This window comes from Desmodus rotundus, chromosome 3, assembly GCF_022682495.2.
Source record: "Desmodus rotundus isolate HL8 chromosome 3, HLdesRot8A.1, whole genome shotgun sequence".
Lineage (NCBI taxonomy): Eukaryota > Metazoa > Chordata > Mammalia > Chiroptera > Phyllostomidae > Desmodus > Desmodus rotundus.
In genome coordinates this window covers 142261946-142281576 of record NC_071389.1, presented here as the reverse complement: position 1 = coordinate 142281576, position 19631 = coordinate 142261946, and the positions used below count along the sequence as shown (strand labels likewise).

General features: G+C 44.1%; 2 protein-coding genes across 4 annotated transcripts in view; one reads left to right on the top strand and one right to left on the bottom strand.

Annotated features, from left to right (window-relative positions):
- Window positions 1-4911, bottom strand: part of GNS (glucosamine (N-acetyl)-6-sulfatase) — a 43856-nt gene extending 38945 nt beyond the window's left edge. The window contains exon 1 of the mRNA XM_024576271.3: window positions 4562-4911. Within this exon, the coding sequence (XP_024432039.1) occupies window positions 4562-4741 (180 nt within the window). The 5' untranslated portion in view covers window positions 4742-4911. The remainder of the gene's footprint in view (window positions 1-4561) is intronic.
- Window positions 4912-18141: 13230 nt separating this feature from the next.
- Window positions 18142-19631, top strand: part of TBC1D30 (TBC1 domain family member 30) — a 77558-nt gene continuing 76068 nt past the window's right edge. The window contains exon 1 of one of the 3 annotated variants that reach the window (XM_045184608.3): window positions 18142-18881. In XM_045184608.3, coding sequence (XP_045040543.2) covers window positions 18422-18881 — 460 coding nt within the window. In that variant the 5' untranslated portion in view covers window positions 18142-18421. Of the gene's footprint in view, window positions 18882-19376; window positions 19534-19631 lie in introns of those variants that run through there. The other 2 variants (XM_024576412.3, XM_045184606.3) reach the window with 2 other exon arrangements.

Sequence of the window (19631 nt, the reverse complement as noted above, 5' to 3'; positions counted from 1 at the left end):
ATTAATACAAATCCTAGAGTGAGGAAAAAAGTGTGAAGATAGTCATTTAAATACAAATAAAGAGAAACATAAATCTGAATAAATAATCTTTATTCAGCAAGAAAAACCATCAAAAAGGCTCATTTTAGTTGTATTAGGAGTCAGTAAGCCCAAATTGAATGCAGCTTTAAGTGTATTTTGTTGTTTAATAGTTCCTTAAAGATAATCCAAATATACAACTGTGTTAACAAGAGCCTCACTTTCAATATTGTGTAAAGGACTTTCCCCATGGTTTTACATAGTAGAAAACCTAAGGAAACCATGACCTCAAAAGGATGAGAATTCTAACTTATTCAAGAGGAGCTTTAACAATTTCATGAGTAGATGCATAACAGGTCCCCAGGAAATGCTAGAGATACATATGGTCTATGGTAACCTTTCATAAGCAATGTCACCAGCCATAATCTCCCATAAGACATCACTGGGTACTATCCTCAGGTACAGAACATGTGGCTGAATAAAACATTAGATGGATGAAGAAGCTGAGTTACAGTGAGGACATAGGGAGGGGAAATGAGAATGCAAAGTGTAAGTGAGGAAAAGGAACATGTGAGTTGATTATATGGGACTTATTCATCTAATTGGTAAATATGCAAAGTTACTGAGGAATATCTGAGTTACAGGAAGACCATACCATATGATTATGAAATATTTGTTAAACACTTAATTTGTGCCAGACACTGGTCTTGGCAATGGTGGACAAAAGATAGAAGGTCCCTGCTCTGATGATCTTTGTACTCTTGGGGACTTAAACAACTAACGGGTAAACAAACAATCGTTTTGGGCAGTGAAAAGTGCTCTGAAGAGAATAAACCAGGATGATGTGCTTATAGCTGGTGGGAGGAAAGGTGGAAAATACTTCAGATGGTAGGTCAAGAATGGCCTCTTTCAGGAGCTAACCAGTGCTGAGAGTCACATGATAAGGAGTCAGCCATGCAAAGATCCAGGATAAGACGCTTACAGGAGTGAGTAACAAGTACAAAGGCTGCCACACAAGGAAAGAGGCACATGTGAGGGACAGAAAGGTGGCCAGTGTGTCAGAAGCAGTGTGGTCACTAAAGGGGGGAATGGGATAAAACAAGGTCAGAGAGTTAGGCAGAAGCCAGAGGATGATGCAGGGCTGCACAGGAGTTGAGAGTATAGTGTAAGAGATTTATATTAACCATAATCATTGGACTACAAATAGTAGTACAAATGGTAAGCATAAAATCTGTGCTTAGTCAGACAAGTCCCAATCAAGGGCCCACACTGCACTGAAAATGTGTACGTGTGCCCACGCTAACATCGATCCTTAAGATGTGAGCAAAGCTGGTGGCTGGCGAGGTTGAGGCCATACAACATTCTCTATGAAGCAGCCAATCTTACACTTGCAAAGCAAAATCCCTTCCATAAAAACCCTAAGGACTCTTTTACTTTCCTAGCTACCATGTACACCAGGGCTCGGAAATAGTTTTGACAATTCTTTTAATTCTACAGCTAACTTTTCCTTTTTCAATGGAAAACCACTTTGCTTTAAGTGAAGCAGAGGCACAATATATTTAGTCTTCCCCTACATTTCATTACAGATCCTTCCTTCGCATCATCGAAATTTTGAAAAGGTGACCAAATACCACTTTTTCTAGAGTGAATGATTTTAAAAAGAGCAACCTGTGAACAGTATGTCCATCACACCATAAATCACATTCAAATAAAATCAAGAAATAAATAGACCGGAATAGATCCCAGGGGTGGCTAAAAACGAAGTCTCACAGATGATACCTGCAACAGACATAGTGAAATGTTAAAGACAATGCTACCACATAAAAGACTATTTCAGCCCTGGCTAGTGTGGCTCAGTGTTTTGAGTGCCCGCCTGCAAACCAAAAGGTCATTGGTTCGATTCCCAGTCAGGGCACATGCCTGGGTTGTGGGCCAGGTCCCTGATTGGGAGCGTGTGAGAGGCAACCAATCATGTTTCTCTCCCTTTTTTTCTCCCTCCGTTTCCCTCTGTCTAAAAAGAAATAAAATCTTTAACAGACTAATTCAAAGATGAACGATTCCACATAAAACCACAATCACACAAGTGTTATAATCCTTTGACCTGATTTAGTCTGGGGGATTGACTACTATCTATTTTGCTAACTATGGTGGCAATTCACAATCTTGGGGAGGGGGGGCGGTCAGAGACCTCTCTCCCCCCACAGAAACAAAGACAAAGCCTTCATAGTATATATACAAGGTATTACAAAGTATTAAGAAGTTCTATGACCCACTGGTGCTCCTGAATGTCACCTGAAGAACCTCTGATCTATGGTGTAAGTAACTATGCTGATGTCGGTATGTGGAATGACATCTTTAAGTCAGTATTATCACTGTGTTTTCGGACAGGAGAAAAAGCACGGGGCTCTGAGATCATAAGACACGAGGCCTGGTATCTCATGAGCTGTATGAACCTTGGCCAAGTTCCTTAACTCCCTCGGAATTTTAGTTTCCTCTTGTTTAAGATAAGGACAACCCCCCACAGCAGAGGACTCCTGTTGTGACTGAAGCACGAGTACAAAACACCTCACACTCTGGCTCCATGCAGAGCCTCAAATGCTGTTATTGTCCTAGTTCTTCCCCGTCAAGTCCTATTTGACAACTAGTCATAAAATATTCTGGAAAAGCCTACAAGAGAAGCAACAATTCTCCAGAGTTGGAGCATTAAATTCAACTTGTTCCCCCCATTCAATATTGGCTCTTCTCTCCAGTATAAACCGACACCTATAAAAAAGAATCTGCTATGGTTTAAAGAAGCAAATGGGATTAACACGTTAAGGGGAAGAAACCTCAAATATGTATACACAGACCACATCTGTGGTTTACAAAAATTAAACTGAATTCTGAGCAACACATCTTAAAGTGATGAATCTGTTTTCAACAGACATGTGAAAGCTTTAGCTTTTAACTAAACTATTATTAGTTTTTGATAAAGGTGGCTTGCTTTTTCTGGATAAAATACTTTTCAAGAACACAAAAGGTATTTTTTTCTTCTTTAAAAAAACAAGGAGTTTTCCTTGGCTGGTGTAGCTCAGGGGATTGAGCAGGGGCTTACAAACCAAAGGGTCACTGGTTCGATTCCTGATCAGGGCACATGCCTGGGTTGCAGGCCAGGTTCCCCGTAGGGGGGTGCAAGAGGCAACCACACATTGATGTTTCATTCCCTCTCTTTCTCCTTCCCTTTCCCTCTCTCTAAAAATAAATAAAACTTTAAAAAAACAAACAAAGAGTTTTGTGAGGAGGGTAAGTGTAGCTGTTGGAATGATGGAAAAAAACAAAGTAAATTCCAGGAGGACAATTAAGTCCAGGCTCTTCAACGTCAATGTGGCTGAGTAGAAACTAAAAGGTAATGAGGCATATGTGGCAGGAAGTGTGGAGGCAAAACGCAAGCATCTTAAACATCAGCTAGAAAAGATTCTCATACTCCTGGGTAAGATTCTCATATGACTCTGGGTAAGAAATATTTTAATTTACAATGCAAAAAAAATACATATGGATATGCTTACTTTTACTGCCTGTACCTCATAGATATTTTCTATTCTACACTATTCCACAGAAAAGTGAAAATGCTGGTAGTTACTCACTAAACTGATTTCACAACTCACTTATGGGCTGCAATGAGCAGGATGAAGGACACTGAGCTAGGGTGTTACCACACAGTAAAAGTTAGGAACCTCTTGCCTGACTTGTTTTCATAATCTCAGCATTTTGCTGAAAGCAATGGGAACTGAAAGGAAGAACACAATAAAGCATTGTGTTATTAGGCAATAAAGGCAAGCCACTTTTTGGGCTTGCATGAGTAGAGGTTTGTTTTGGGTGGATACTCCTGAGGGTCATAATCTAAGATAAAGAAGCAAAATTAACTCTGGAAAAAAAAATGAAGTCTCACGACAACACTCATTTGATATAAAAGAACACTATTAGCATGCAATGCATCAGCCAGGTGTTCAATTAGGCTAATTGGATTTCTTGACTCATGTGCGGCAAAGCATACCCTGAATAGTTGGACAACCTACCTACAGATTGGTTCACTTCAGCCCTTATTTTATAAATATCAGGCACAGACACTGTACCCGGGGACAAAGGCAGAAGTGGTCTAGGTCCTCACAAAGGGAGCTGGACTTGTCCTGTAATCCAAAAGATAGTCAAGACTTGCATATTCTTAGCCAACACCTGTCGCTCATCGGTTCAGCCCATCCCTAACTGGCGTCCACCTGTGTCTGTGGTGATAGTACCGCAAACTCCGCAGCAGTGAGGTCTAGACTAGAAGCTCTGTGCAGCGCGTCCAAGTGTCAATCTAAAAGAGGCGCTGGAGCGGGAAGAGGAAATAAGAGTCCTGAGGCCCCCTCAGACCTGCGTAAAGGGCCTGGCGTGGCAAAAGCAAACCTACAGAGTCAAGACAGCCAGTTCAACAGCGCGGGGTGAGGATGAGAAAAGAGGGCAAGAAACCAGGGAGTCAGCCCGAAAGATAGAGGGGCGGGGCAGAAATACAGACAGGAGTTACCATGCCGCCGAGCACTTCGTCCTGGTCGTCGGTGAGGAGCAGCACCACGTTGGGCCTCCGAGAGCCAGCCGCCACCCGGGAGACCCCCAGGCAGCAGCCCAGCAGAAGCAGTAGCGGCGCTAGGCTGCAGGAGGGCTGGTGACGCCGGGGCCCACCTGGGGCCAGAGGCAGAAGCCGCATGGCGGACAGGGCTCCGGGCGGGAGGCCCCCGGGACGGTGTGTTGGGACGCGCGGATGGCTGAAGGACAAGAGGCCGAAGGGCCGCAGGAAAAGAAGGTTGTACCGTGAAGGCCACAAGCTGGAGTCAGGCGTTTTCTCCCCAGGCGCAATCACGTGAACCCGGCGGGGGCGGAGCACGTTGTGTGGTCACGTGGGCGGCCGCGGCGGGGTGGGGCTGCTGAGCGAAAGGGACTGCCGGCGGGAGCCGCCGGGAGGGGAATCCGGAAGTGGGCGGAGCTGGAGAAGAATGCCGCCCAGCGCGGGGTCCTGGCTTCCTTCAGGCTCAGTCTCGGCTTAGGTTCTGGTAGGACGTATTTCTGAGCCCGTGGTGCAAAAACTAAAACGGAGCGAAGATAAGCTGAAAAGGAGGAGGGACTCAGCTAACAAGAATTAAGAGAAAGGACTACACCTACCAGTTAGTAAGATCAGCTGGTAGGCAAAGTCAGCTTTACCATGTTTAATCTCCAAAGCCAACGAACGCTAATTGAGGACCCTTATATTTAATCGGTTTTAATTTTCTTTGCAACTCAGCTCTTAAATTTGGAGCTGGATTCCAAGTCATCTCTCTATTCCCTAGCTGTTAATAGTGGTTTAAAACAAACCAACAATTTCGGTATCCTGATAGCCTAATATTCCTGTGACTCTTTGAATATTTACCGTAATATTTCTTTGTGCATTTTTGAAAGCCCTCTTAGAAGATGTTGGAGGATGTGTACTTTGAACAACAACAAAACCCCTGAAAATCATGGTCACACAACCACATTAAGTACTCTTTAGGGGGGAAGTTCCATGAAATTAGGACTCCAGAAATTGATGTGGTGACTCTAGAGCAGCTCAACCATGCCCTCTGCTGCAGTCTATGAAAACAAACATCCCTGGCAAGATGAGCTGTCAAGTTTTATTTCCAACTCAGAACAATACCCCGAAACTCCTGGCTCCAACAAGGTGTATGTATATTCTCCAATTTGGATCATCCAACACAAAAAAGTCTTTCAAAACTTGTAAAAACACTATACCATAAGGTAAAAATAATTGTGGAAGTACTTCAAAATGTCATATACTCAACTAAAAGTCGTAGGTAAAAGAAGTGTTGCCCTAGTTTTCTAGCTCGTGGCACATTCTGAACCAGCGAGCCAGAAAGAGGATCTCATGTAGAACCAGGATGAGTTGAGGGAACAGAGATTAAGTTTAGGGAGGGTGAGGCAGCTGGAAGGTGTGCGGCAAAGTTCGAAAGAGGCGGTAGCTCTGTAGATGAAAAGCTCTATACATCTGCATAGATATCCTTTTGAGACTTTGTTGAACACCAGGGTGTGTGTGCATAGGATGAAGGCACCATAAGGTAAGACAGTGATTAAGAAATAATAATTCTCAAAGGAGGTGATGTTTGAAAACCAGCCAGGAGAGAAAGTCTTCCTTAATCACAAGGGGCATTCAGTTGAGAACCCAGAAAGGTTATACTTTAGTAGGAGAGCTAAACTATCCTAAGGGAAAAGTACTGTACACCTATGATAACAAAGTTTAAATACAAGTCTCAAAATATCAAGATGACCTGCTAGAATAATAACTTGCCTGCCAAAACAAGATCCCCACTCTTTAAGGGAAGACTACAAAATCTAAATATTCAGTAATGTGAAATTCACAGTGTCTTGCATCTAGTAGAAAAATAACTATACAGGCCCCCAAACAGGAGAATATGTCCAAAAACCAGGAGAAAAATCAGTCAATAGAAACAGATAATAAATGACAGAGATGAAGGAATTAACAAATCAAGGTGTTAAGACACCTACTGTAACCATATGTCAGTATAGTTTAGCCAGATCTAGACTGCCCTACAGAACATCACATCCATCTGTCACATTGATGACATCATGCTGATCAGGCAGGATGAACAAGAGGCATGCTGGAATCTGATAGGACACGTGCTTTGGAGGGTGGGAGATAGACCTTGTGAAAATTCAGGGACTTGGCTCCTCAGTAAAGGATTTTAGGGGTCCAAGATGTTCCAGGATGTTGCCTCCAAAGTAAAAACAAATTGCTATATCTTGCATTTCTTCATACAAAGAGAGAAATAGTGTTTGGTAAACTTCTTTTGTCTTCTGTATGCAACCCATTCTACCTAGGAACACTGCCTCAGCCCATATAGAGTAGCTCCCCCTTTTCTGCAGTTTCAGTTACCAACAGTGAACGATGGTCAGAAAATATTAAATGGAGAAGTCCATTTAATGGGGAAATAAACAATTCACAAGTTTTAAATTGCATGCCATTCTGAGTAGCTTGAAATCTCACACCCGTCCCCCTTTGCCCCACATGGGGTGTGCATCCCTTTGACTAACTCACCAGTCAGTCATTTGGTAGTTGTTTTGGTGATCAGATCTACTGTTGAGGTTTCACAGTGCTTGCGTTCAAATAACCCTAATTTTACATAATAATGGTTCCAAAGCAGAAGAGCAGTGATGCTGGCGATTTGGACATGCCAAAGAGAAGCGGTAAAGTGCTTCCTTTAAGTGAAATGGTTATGTATAAGAAAAAACATAGAGATAGGGTTCAGTACTATTTCCAGTTTCAGACATCCACTGGGGGTCTTGGAATATGTCACGCCCCCCCATAACAGGGGGACTACTGTACCGAGTGTTGTGAAAGGCTGCCAGCTTTGAGTGGTGTCTGGAGGGAAAAAGTGCTCAGTAGCAGACAGGGCTGACTACATAATCTGTGGGTTCCAGTGTGAAATAAAAATGTGGGGCCCTTTGTTTTAAAACAGCAAGAAAGAAGTGCCATGGAAGGCACTAAAATATAAGGCCTTTTCTTTTAAAAATGTTATATTACTTACAAAACGCACGTTATAGTGATATATGAGTAACACCAGAATCTTACAAAATGAAAAAATATTTTGGTGTTATAATGTACACAATATAATAAATAATGACACCTTATTAATGTGGTATCTTGATTGGTTATATGATTTTTATGGCTTGCTTTCCTGCAAAGTTATTTCTTAGGCCATCAAAATGTATACTTTTAGCAACTTCTTATTTTTAAACAATTTTTATTCATTGATTTTAGAGCAAGAGGAAGAGAGAGAAAGAGAGACAGAGAGAGAGAAAGAAAGAAATAATCGGTATGTTGTTCCACTTCTTTATTCATTCATTGGTTGGTTCTTGTATGTGCCCTGACCAGGGATTGAACCCACAACCTTGGTGTATCTGGATAACACTCTACCTGGCCAGGGCTTACAACTTCATTTTTAACTGGTATAACTGAGAGCAGTGCCAGTTGCTCTTGGCAAATACATTATTGCCAATCATTTTTTTAAAATCCTCACCAGAGGATATATTTATTGATTTTAGAGAGAGGAAGAAGGGCGGGGGAAGGGAGGGAGAGAGAGAGAAACACCAAAGTGAGAGAGAAACATCCATCTGTTGCCTCCCACTGGGGATCAAACCTGCAACCTAGGTTTGTGCCGTGATGCGGGTGGAACCTACAACCATTTGGTGCACAGGATGATGCTCCAACCAACTGACCCACCCGGCCAGGGCTCAAAGTGCCTGTTTATGCACTCTGTCACCGCATCTTCAATTGCAAGGACAATTTTAAATTGTTTTCATCATTAACAATTGGTTCATTGGGAGCTTCATATGAAAATAATGTTCTTTTCCATCAAATGTGACAATCTTTAAATTAATTTCTATCTATAAGCTTATGGACACTTGATTTGTCATGTTGCCTAAGTTTTCAAACTCTGAAGAATTCTAATAATTCTCTGACATGCTTTGTTACAATGTCCACGTGTGTTTTTGGGGGAGTAATAATTTACTGATAAAGAATATTGCCTGAAAGCTGGCAGTTCCTGTCCCAGCTCTCAAAAACTTGTGCAAATATTGCAAAAATGGGATTCGGGAACAGACAGGCAAGCTATACCCCCCCAGATGTCCCAGCCCTGGCATTATGTAGAGTCTCTTTTCTTTCTACCACTGTTGCTAACTTCTGCTTCTCCACTGCTCTCTCCACTTTTGCTGGGCTCTTTGCCTTGAAGTCCCAAAGCTCCCTGGACGGCCAGAGGCATGGGCACGTGACAGTTCTTTGACGTCTGTCTGCTGCCTGCACTATCCCCTGATCTGGCTGATCTCCTCTGCTTATGCTATGTTCCTTACCATTGGCTTTCATTTAGAAAATACAAAGTTCAAAGATAAAATTGTTAATAATTTCATGATGGTGACAGTAAAACATTAAGCCAAGTGTGGATACCTTCTGAGAGTAAGGCTCTGTGCAACTGCAGAGGTCACATCTCAAAGTCTGTCCTAGTGGCCAGTCCAGCCTGTGACACAAGTAACTTTTCAGCACGGGCCACATGCTCTGGAAGACTCTAGGGTATTCCAGGTGTCAGCAGTGGGAAAAGATGCAGTGTTGAATAAGCCCCAATAGGAAAATCACAGTGCAGGTTTGGGGGCAGGGTCATGCTATCCAGAGCAGGAATTACACTTCTTTTGGAAACACAGCCCCAAGTGTACTGGGCCCTGATAGAGATGGAACTTGTGAGTGTGAGGCACCAAATGATCATGCTTCCTGAGCTATCCATCATGAGTCGGGTACTCTTGGATCCACCAAGTCACAGAGTTGGTCAGGATCAGCGGTAAACCTACATAAGATGAAGTGGTACATCCAGAACGAAGCATGAGCAAGGCCAGAGGGCACAAACAAGTGCATGAAGAAGTAGCCCAGACTCCTATATTGCTCATCACGGTTACCCTAGTACCCTCGCTCAGCTCACACCTAGGGCACTGCATGACCAGCCGAAGGAGGAGGAGAAAGTCTGAGCTTGGTTTATGCATAGAACAGCTTGGTATATGGGTGCAAGGAGGGAATGGACAGTGGTTGCACGGCAGCGTAACTCAGGGTTGACCTTGGATAACAGTGGTGAGAGAAAAACATCGTGATTGTTAGAGCTTTGGTTGGTGCATATGACTATCCAGTTTGTATGAAAGCGAAGTGGTCTGAGGTTAGAATATATAACCTCATGGACTCATTGACAGCAGTGAATTGCCTTGGATGACTTGGTGATGAGCCAGGCAGGGAAATGACTAGAAGATCAGAAATAGGGAGGTCTGGGGTAGAGTCATGGGAATGGACATACAGGAATAGGCACAACTGTGAAGGTCTTTGTATGACATGTTCATGCTCACCAGAAAGCATTCACCACGGAAGAGGCACTGAACAATAAATTAGACAAAATAGCTCAGCCAGTTGTTAGCCAGTCTGTGTTAGTGGCTACCTGAGTCCTGGCATGAAGGCCCCTCACTTACTCTCAAAAAATGTCACTTGAGTACAGGAGAGAGATCAGAATGTCCATTTCTGGCTGATAGGCATTGAGCAATCACAACTTTTCTTTTTACTATTACAAAGGAATAGTTATATTCTGTTATTTTGAAATCTTGTGTAATAATTAAATATTACTTAAGTGTAGTTAGATTAAAAGATTTCCAAAGTTCCTCAAAGCACTCATATTTTATGACTTAAATGTCACTCAACATTAATAGCTCTTATTTGACTGTCCATTATGTATTCCTATTTCCTAAGGTCTAAGGCTTGATAGCTTTTACAAGTACTAAAATCCTGTTTTTAATCTCTCATCGCAACTTTTTGAATTGAAAAAATAAAAGCCTTCTTCATGTATAGTTATTAAACTGAAAATAGATTTCATTGTATTCCAAGCATGTAAAACTGTAATGAGCAGATCTTACGAGCAACAGTGAGCTGCCGTGAGAAGCAGCTGAAACACAGAAATGACCTCTTGCATTTCCCTTGTGATTTGGCAATGACTAATCCTTGAAGGATTAAAGTAAAAGGTTAACTGCCAGGTTTTACAAACCAGCCATTCCAAGAATAATCAAAGCTTTTGTCATAGCAATTCAGTCTTTATGTGTGTGTCTGCACATGCTGAAAAATTATTAAGTTATGAAAAACGTTGAGAATCTTGTTAAAGTAGTTTTATATTGTATAATGGGTGTCAGAAGGTTATTGGTATGACTCTGATACAGGTTTGGAAATAAATTCAACGTTCACAGTCTGTAGCTTGTACACTTGATTTACATAGATTGCATTTGATAGATTATAGTAAATTGTACTCAACTTCAAGATAGATGCTTCTTAGCTCCTTGTAAATATAATGCAGCATTGGACCTTGTATTGGTATAAAGTAGGTAGTATAGTAATTTAAATATTAAAACTAAAGTCCCAAACAAATTAAAATACTGATTATTACCAGTAGCATAATTAACCATAGTAAATTTAATTTTTGCTATTATCTTTAATTATATTTGATTGATTATGCTATTACCGTTGTCCCAAGTTTTCCCCCTTTGCCCTCCTCCACCCCCCACTTCCTCAGGCAATTCCCACACCATTGTTTACATTGTTCATGTCCATGGGTCATGTATGTAAGTTCTTTGGCTACTCCATTTCCTATACTGTACTTTACATCCCCAGGGCTATTCTGTAACTACCTATTTCTACTTCTTAATCCCCTCACCTCTTCACCCATTCCCCCACCCCCCTCCCATCTGACAACCATCAAAACATTCTTCATATCCATGATTCTGTCTCTTTTCTTCTCATTTGCTCAGTTTGTCTTCCAGATTCAATTGTTAATAGATATGTATTTATTGTCATTTTATTGTTCATAGTTTTTATCTTCTTTTTCTGTAATAAGTCCCTTTAACATTTCATATAATAATGGTTTGCTGATGATAAACTCCTTTAGTTTTTTCTTGTCTTAGAAGTTATTTATCTGCCCTTCGATTCTAAATAATATCTTTGCTGGGTAGAGCAATCTTGGCTGTAGGTCCCTGCTTTTCATGACTTTGAATATTTCTTGCCATTCCTCTTAGCCTGCAAAGTGTCTTTTGGGAAATCAGCTGATAGTCTTCTGGGGATTCCTCTGTAGGTAGCTAACTGCTTTTCTTGATGCTTTTAAGATTCTCTTTTTATCTTTAACCTTTGGCATTTTAATTACGATGTGTCTTGGAGTGGGTCTCTTTGCATTCATCTTGTTTGGGACTCTCTGTGCTTCCAGGACTTGCATGTCTGTTTCCTTCATGTAATTCGGGACGTTTTCTTTCATTATTTTTTCACATAGATTTACAATTTCTTGCTCTTTCTTTTCTCCTTCTGGCACCTTTATGAAGTGAATGTTTGGCTACTTGAAGTTGTCCCAGAGGCTGCTTACACTCCTCTTGGTTTTTTTGGATTCTTTTTCCTTCTTGTTGTGATTGGTTGTCTTTTGCATCCTTATGTTCCAAATCATTGATCGGATTCTCGACTTCATCCACTCCACTGTTGTTCCCTTGTAAATTGTTCTTTATTTCAATGAGTGCATTCTTCGTTTCTGACTGGATCTTTGTTATGCTGTTCAGGTCCTCTGTAAGTTCGTTGAGCATCCTTATAACCAGTGTTTTAAACTCTGCATCTGATAGATTGCTTATCTCCATTTTGTTTAGTTCTTTTTCTGGAGTTTTGATCTGTTCTTTCATTTGGGCCATGTTTCTTTGTATCTCCATTTTGACAGCTTCCCTGTGTTTGTTTTTATGTATTAGGTAGAGCTGCTATGACTCCGTGTCTTGGTAGCATGGCCTCATATAGTAGGTGTCCTGAAGCAGTGGCTCAGCCTCCCTTATCACCCAAGCTGGGTATTTGTGGTGTGCCCTTCATGTGGGCTGAGTGAGTCCTCCTCTTGTAGTTGAGCTTTGGTTGGTGATGGAAGATCAATGGAAGGGATTTACCCAGGCCAGTCAGCTGCAAGGACTGGCTATGACCACTGACCACCAACCTCCACCCTCCTTGGAGGATCAGCTGTGCAGGGGCAGGGTGGTGGTGCTCTGATGTGGTCTGTGGCTGTCCACTGCATGTGCAGGCCCTAGGGTTTCCTGGCTGGTTCAGGCCAAGGTCAGCCCCTACCTGTGTTTTGCCTGGGGCTACCCTGCCTGAGTTATAAAGCAATCTGAGTTGGCTGCTGCTTGTGCTGGGCTTGGAGATTTCCAGGCAAAGCCAAGCTGTGAATCTAGGCTGGCTGCTGCTAGTGCTGGGCCTGGGGCCACTTAGCAAGAGGTACAGGGGCTAGGGGCTTAGGGATGGCAACTGTTGCTTGTTTGAGAGGATTTAGGAAGTTGTGAAACTGAGCCAAGACCTGCCACTCATATGGAAAAACCACTGTTAACAGCTCTAAGTTAGGTGGGACAAAGTCTCTGGGGATCTCTAGCGGGGAGGAAAACACTGTTAGCCAGGTTGGTGGAGTTTCAGATATGGCACCAGCCTGCTGGCTCTGTGGCTCTGTTGGGGGAGGGGGGTTTCAGAAAAGGGGCAATGGCCTGTGCTCACCTTTCTGTCTGGAAGAAAGCTGTCCCTCAGCTCTTGCCTTGATGCCAGACACTTCAGTTCCTTCCTGTGTGCTTCTGGTGCCTTTGAAACTACTACCCTGGTGCTGGAGCTCAGAGGGGGTGAGTCTAAGTAAGTCCCTGTGGGTTCTTTGAGAGGAACTGCTTGGGACTCCAGAAATTTCTTCCATGACTCAGCCAGAAGTTATGGGGACTTTTCTTGCTGATACTGGAACCCTGGGCCGGTGGGCCTGGTGTGGGGCTGGGACTCCTGGGTCCCAAGAGATCCCTCCGGAATTTTTATCTACCACATGTGGCTATGGGACCCACCCATTCTGTGTCTCTGCCCCACCTACCAGTCTGGATGAATGTAGTTTCTTTAAGTCTGTAGTTGTCAGACTTCCATTCAACTTGATTTCAGATGGTTCTGAGAGATGGTGGTTCTATAATTTAGCTATAGTTTTGATGTGGTTGTGCAAGGAGGCCAGCCATATCCACCTGCGTCACCTTCTTAGCTATTATCTTCGTCGTGATCAGTTTGAAATCACGTTCTATCAGATCAATGGTTCTCTCTTATATCCTTCCAGTCGTCAGGCAGCAGGAATGTAGTGTACAAAAATAGGCTTCTGTTTGCTACTTCTAGTATTCTATTTAGTGGAATGCACTTTTCTTAGGAAAGTTGATAATTGGTTGGTTATCTCTAGTTTTCATTTTATTAATTCAGTTAATCAATTTACCAAATATTTACTGAGTACCTACAGGGTGACAGGGACTGTTCTAGGTGATGGGCATACGTCAGTGAACAAGACAGATGAAAATTCCGGCCTTCAGGTGCTATACTTTACTGGTGTGAAAGTCCATATAGTTGTGGTGATAACCTGAACCTCCTGCCTTGGTTTGAGGTTTAGGCTTTGTTTGGGTGTTCTCTGTTGCCAGCCTTTTGACTATGTGACTTAAAACACCTGTCTGGTGAATAATTACTCTTTTGAAAACTGAGATGTTCACTTTCTAAGGAAACAGTTATTGAAGAAGCCACCTGCTAGAACTCCTGCTGTATGTATATACTAGTGTTATGAGCCCCTATCCTATAAATTTTTATCTTGTTGGACCATAATTACCCAGGACTATTTACAGCTAAACTGGCCAACTTGGGGCTCCTTTGAAATCCCTAAGTTCGTTTACCTGTCCAGTCAATTAGAAAAAGACTATAGGTTGTGGGGGAATGGTGGGGTGGGGGGAATGGAGACAACTGTACTTGAACAACAATAAAAGTATTCAAAAGAAAAAATAGAAAAAGACTATAAAACTAAGCAGTGACCTGATCTCAGCCCCTAATGGAAGCACCTTTGCTACTGGCTAAAGCAATTAGAGATTTAAAAGATAACACTATGGAAGCAGATCATTTAGCTCTTTGATAAAATAGTATGAAAATTGTGAGAACAAGGCTATAAACTTGACTTTAAAAGAAACTTATGGGTAGGTCCAACCACTCCTCTCTGATTGCATATAACAGCACATATTACAATAGGTACATGGTTTAACTCACTGGAATGCTGATACAATGGTTTTATGGGGGACAGCAATATTACTGGAAGCCATTTCCATAGATAGCTTCCCAGGCAGACCCAAAACACCAAATCTTTCCAAAGCACAACCCTGGAAAGCCCATTCATACCTCTATTGGGCATTTCCCCTTGTCATTAGGACCCTTTAAGATTCGGCAAATGGACTTTATTCAGTTGCCCCCTTCTCAAGGATACGCATATGTGTTAGTAATGATTTGTATGTTTTCTCATTAAGTGGAAGCATCCTCACGCTGCAGAGCCACAGCCGCAGCCATGAATTCCTTGGGGCATCCCCTCAGAGCTCCATAGTGACCGGAGAACTGATTTTCACAAGACAAGGTGTACGACCTGTTTGTAAGATCTGGCTGACTTTACATTTCTGTTGTGTTTATCATCCCCAGTTCTCTGGTCTTGTAGAAGAGACTAACGGGTAATTAAAATTCAATTGGCAAATCCACGGAGTCTTTTCATCTGCTTTGGTCTAAGGCCCTTCCTTTGGTATATTGCTCAACCTAAGATGTGCTCCCTTTGGCAAGCATAGATTGTCTCCTTTTGAAATTATTACTTGGAGACCCGTGAGATTAGATCAAGTTATGTATGAACCGGCACTGCTGAAATGAGACCTCCTATTTACTGTAAAAACTTATAGGGGCTCTTACGACTCCCACTCGTACAGCAATCTCCCCATGGCTTGCTCCTGGGAGGCAAAGATCTACAAATCATGATCTCCAACCTGGAGATTATCTCTGTTGGAAATGCCATCTCCATAAAAATGCCCTTCAGTGCCAATGAAAAGGGCCATATAAGGTATTGTTAACTAACCCTTGTGTTGCTAAGCTTAAAGGTATTGACGCACAGATTCATGTTTCTCATTTAAAAAGGACACCCACACCTGAATGGTCATCTCAGCCTACTGAAGGTCTTTAGCTGAAAATCTCTGAACAACCCAAGATCACCATTAGAATTTTTATCCTCAGATCAAAGCACGAGGCCCCTGATGTAGATGTCTCTCCCAAGACCTCGGGCCAGGCCAGGCCATCATATATGATTCCACACAGCAACCCTTGCACTGTTCTTCCCTTGGAGCACCTTTGTTTCATTTACTGATTGTGTTGCTATCATCACCTTTTTTTTTTTGCCTGAACAAAACTCTTGAGAAAAACATTTCTCCTTTTCCTAGCCTTTGAGTCTGACTTCAGGATGAACATGTTCAGATTCTTATGTCTGCTTACTGCCATGACTGTTTTAATGGTCCTTCAACACCATTTTGCTCCTGCTATCCAATGATTATCCAACAGTACTAATTTATGCAACTGAGCTAACAATACTGATGATGAACTAGAACTAGTGGCTTGGCCCTTAAGCCTTGAAAGCTTACAAAACCTAACTAGACATAACTCCAGATTTAAAGTCCTTTCTAATTCTCAAACCTCAAAAAATGTTGGTGGAACATATGGCCTTCCTGTAGCCAGATCCATTCATAAGGTCCCCCAACCCCCTAAGGAATACCCATAGACACAGTCTGGATTCTTACTGATAACTTGCCTATTTGTTTTGAAAAGATAAATGGTTCAGGCATACTATTGGGTTTTTGTCCCTTTAAAAATGTGTAACTACATTCTCTTGTATGACTCAAACAACTGTGAGTTCACAGCACCATAGACTTTAAGCAATCACGATATTACTCCTTTCGGTGGCTCTCTAGTGCTGGAAAATTCAAAGAATAATGCCACTCACTCCTGGACTTTTTCAAACTGAACTTTTGAACTGGGCTAAACCAAATGGCTACATTCCGATACAGTTTCTGGAAGTGGCTTTGCATCACTAAACTCCCTATTAAAAAATAAAATTTTTGCCCTGGCTGGTGTGGCTCAATGGATTGAGCCCCAGACTGCAAACCAAAGGGTCGCCGATTCAATTCCCAGTTGGGGCACATTCCTGGGTTGCTGGTCAGGCCAGGTCCCCAGTAGGGGGCATGTGAGAGGCAATCACGCTGATGTTTCTCTCCTCTTTCTCCCTCCCTTCCCCTCTGTCTAAAATAAATAATCTTTAAAAAAATAAATTTTTCACCTAGAAATGGACATAAACAATAAATCATGGATTGCATAATGTATGTTGGCTTGCAAGCCCCAATCACAGCTCTTTCAAAGCAATTTATGTAATGCTTTTGAAAGCCTCCCTTTTTTCTGTCTTTATAAACTCTGTCTCTTTCTTCCCCACCCCCTCAGAACACATTGGGTTTCTACCCAAATCTGTGACTTCTAGATTTGCAACTCCTAAGACCCCCAAGTAAAACTTTTGTTTGTGCTGAACAAACATCGAGCACCACCATTGTTCACTAGGTGCAGTGATACGTCTTTTAGAAATTCGGCAAGTCTTTAATAGCATTAGGAAGCACGCGTGCATCCATAATGAAAGCTAGACTTTGCCTTTAAGAAAAGTTCAGTTTGTTATTCTTTGTGAACGGGTGGTTACTTAAACTCTGTGCCTCAGTTCCCTCATCTGAAAAGCGAGGATAAAACAGTACTTACCATATTTTGCCCACGTTTTGTGAGCATTACACACAGAACTATTATACCCATGGCATGTCATCACTATACCCATGTGTAATGTGCATCCTTATTTTTCCCTCACAAATGTGGGCAAACAGTATGTATTACACACAGCAAATACGGTACTTTCATAACTGCATAATGACGGGTATTAATTTATTGTGGTGATTATTTCACAATATATATAAATACAGATTAGTATGTTGTACACCTGAAACTAATATAATGTAATATGTCAGTTGTACTGCAATTTAAAAATATACCTGCTTTATAGGGTTAAAGTGAGATGGTGCCTCGGGCTCCATTTAAAAAGAACAGTGCCTAGCACAAAAACACTAAAAAATGCTGACAATTATAACTAAATTTGCAAAAACATCTACAGTGGAGGGGCACCTCAGAGTTCCTCTGTTGAGGACTTCTGTAAACAGACACCCCCAAGGATGCCATGCAAAGTTCTGGGTTGACCGTGAGAACCAGCTACATCACTTATCAGTTCGGTCCTCTCGTGGGCACACTTATTAAACCCTCATTCTCTCGTCGATCTTGTGCCAGGAAATCAGTTGACTTTAATCCAGTACTTTATCTTTCACTGACGGTCACGGCTTTATTAAATCTCAGGAGATGCTAGGGCTTCCGAAAAGTTATCGTCAGAAACTACACTAAGAACACCCTGAAGGGCGCCCAGGTCCGGTGGGAAGGCGACGAGGGCTGGGAATGGTGCCCCCGGAGAGCGAAGAAGGGAGCTCCTGGCCTCTGCCTATTGGTTGGCGTCCAGAACACTCCCGGGCATTAGTTCCAGCTGGTGGCTGAATACGCTGCAGGAATTGCTCTCTTTTTGAGTTGAATCACGTGCTTAAAAGTGAAGGTGGTAGCGGCCAGAGCGCCCTTCCCCCTCGGGCCGAAGTCGGGCCTCACCTGTTGCAGGTGCCCCAAGTGGTCCTGCGGCGTGGCCACCGCGCTCTGCGCGCGGCTGGGGGCCGAGGGGCGGTGACTCCGGTGCCGGCGGGGGAGGGTAGGCGCCGGGGGGATCTGGAGCCCCCTGGCGCCGCGCCCGGCCGAGGGCACCCCGCGCGGAGAGGCCGCGCCTCCTCCCGGAACTGGCGGGCGCGGCGGGGCGGGAGCTGCGGGAGCTGTGGGAGCGGGGCCGCCGCGCGCGGGGCTATGGAGGTCCTTCCCGCGGGCGGAGGCCGGCTTCTGCACGCAGAGCCAGAGGCGAGGCCGGAGGACGTCGCGGAGGAAGCGGTTCCTGAAGTGCCCGGGGCTCCAACGCTGCGGAGGGCGCCCCCGGCGGGGCTGCCGCCGGGCTCCCGAGATTCCTGGGAGGGCGGGGAGGACCCGGAGCCCGCCGAGCCGCAGGTCGGACGGACGAGCCGCACGGCGTCCTTGGTGAGCGGGCTGCTCATCGAGCTGTACAGCTGCACGGAGGAAGAGGAGGGGGCCGGCGGGGGCCGAGGGCCCGGGGGCCGCCCGCAGCGCCGCGACAGCCTCGATAGCTCCACCGAGGCCTCCGGCTCCGACGCGGTTCTGGGCGGGCGCGGCGCGGCGGGCGGCTCCAGCGTGCTGCAGGAGCTGCAGGAGCGGCCGAGCCAGCGGCTCCAGAGGCAGTACCTGCAGCAGAAAGGTGAGGGCCCGGGACGGGAATCCTGGGGGAGGGGGCGTCCGGGTCTGCCCCCGCTGCGGCGCTCACCAGTGCGCGCCCGGACTGGACGGACCAGCGCACTGATACCAAGTTTGCGGGGCCTCCTTTTATCTGTCGCTGGTGTCCACAGGGTCACGGACTCGTGCTGGACGTATGTCTTGCCTCCCCCACCCCCAGCCCCTTCCAGCAGTGCAGCGGGGCGGCAGCGGTTGGAGCGGTAGCGGCGGGTCTCCACTCCCCCCACCCCGTGTGTCTGTGGGGTCTCAGAGGGGCGAGACAGTCGAATTTCTAATTTCTCCGGAACAGCTGTGAGGACAGGTTTGGAGTTTCTGATAAGTATCCGTGAAGTCCTAGAGGCCGCCGGGAGCAGAGAGGTGCCTGGGGCTTTAAAAAACAATAAAATAATAAAATCAATACAATAATCCGCCTCCCTGGTCACACCAGTTGGAGAGTGTTTAACTAGTGAGGCAGAATAATTCAATAATGCGGTTTCTAAGCAGAACGTGTGAATTCCATTTCTGCCAAATGTCTGGATTCAAGAAGCTCACTGGCTGGAGTTTTCATTAGTGGAGGACCCTGGGGTTCTGGCAGCATCACGGAATTCAGCCGCTGGCGGGGCCCTTCTATTGCAGAGGTCAGCGGAAAACGGCCTTGGTTTCCAGGGGGAGAGGCAAATTTGGTGTTTCTTTTGTTATCAGACTCTGATGCTGTGCCCTAATTGAGATTTTTGCC